The 1322-nt window shown below is 38.4% G+C and overlaps 1 protein-coding gene across 1 annotated transcript in view; it reads left to right on the top strand.

The window, feature by feature from the left end:
• The window catches only part of LOC106882317 (lysine--tRNA ligase), a 26950-nt gene that overhangs the window by 12419 nt on the left and 13209 nt on the right, over nucleotides 1-1322 (top strand). Inside the window, exon 4 of the mRNA XM_052978079.1 lies at nucleotides 265-347. Coding sequence (XP_052834039.1) covers nucleotides 265-347 — 83 coding nt within the window. The remainder of the gene's footprint in view (nucleotides 1-264; nucleotides 348-1322) is intronic.

Consider the following 1322-nt stretch of genomic DNA (forward strand, 5'->3'; position numbering starts at 1 on the left):
TATATATATATATATATATATATATATATATATATATATGTAAATTTATATACTCAACTACCTCATAAACAGGAGTTACACCCCAGTCATTTTGTGATCTTTGCTACCCTGGTATCTATTAACCAATTTATTTTGTCTGAGTTATTTATTAATTAGGAGAAAATAAATACATATAATAATATATATATATATGTGCAGTCTCAATATATACTCTCGCTCTGTTTATCTCTCTCTCTCTCTCTCTCTCTTCATTGTCATTTATAGGTATTATAGATCTGAAGATGAATTCCTGTCAACAAATGAAAAAGTGAAGAGAGGAGACATGGTAGGAGTAAGAGGATACCCAGGTATGTATATATATGTGTGAGTGTGTGTATGTATATTTGTACAGTTTTATATATTTTTTTTATATCTATACTCACTGTGAGTCACTCTCACACACTCACCTTCTCTCACTCACCCTCATTGTTAGTCACTCAAACTCACTCCCTCCCACCCTCTCTCACTCACTCTGAGTCACTCAAACTCACTGTCACTCTCTCACTTTTACCCTCTCTCACTCCTTCACTCATACTGACTGTGAGTCCCTCAAACTCTCTCTCACTCTCACTCACTCCATCTGTCCATCCATTACGTTACATCACAATGGACTCTCTTCTCTCGTTAAAGGATCAGAGTTCTGCAATTTCTTGCTGAACAAACCTTACTTGCTTTCTTCATGCTCTTGCTTGATGGGGCTGGGCTCATCCCAGGTTAGAGGTCCCAGAGGCAGCATCATGAGCCAACAAGATCCACCAGTGCTCTCTATCGTTGGCAGTCCCATGCCAGCCCCTCTGTCTTCTCCAAGGTAACGGTGAACCTCTGGAGATCTTCCCCAATCACATCCAGCCAACTGGGGTTGTTAATTAGTTAATTAACGTAGGTGACTCTGAGGAAACCCCACTAAGGTTAGAAAATCAATTAAGTCTATCCATCGTTTTTTCCAATCTATGGAGAAGTAGTTAAATTTTTTCTGTTTGTATGTTTACTATGTAGATTGCATATGCACACACGTGTGTGTGCATATGTAAGTTTTATATATGTATTTGTTAATATATATATATATATATATATATCTATATAAACAGGAAACAACTTCTATCTCATTCCAGGGTGAAAAACTAGAGGTAGTCGATAGCTTCCGCTATCTGGCTGACCAAGTTAGTAGTGGGGGTGGGTGCGCTGAAAGTGTAGCTGCTAGAATAAGAATAGCCTGGACAAAGTTTAGAGAGCTCTTACCCCTGCTGGCGACAAAGGGACTCTCACTCAGAGTAAAAGGCAGA

This window comes from Octopus bimaculoides, chromosome 30, assembly GCF_001194135.2.
Source record: "Octopus bimaculoides isolate UCB-OBI-ISO-001 chromosome 30, ASM119413v2, whole genome shotgun sequence".
NCBI lineage: Eukaryota > Metazoa > Mollusca > Cephalopoda > Octopoda > Octopodidae > Octopus > Octopus bimaculoides.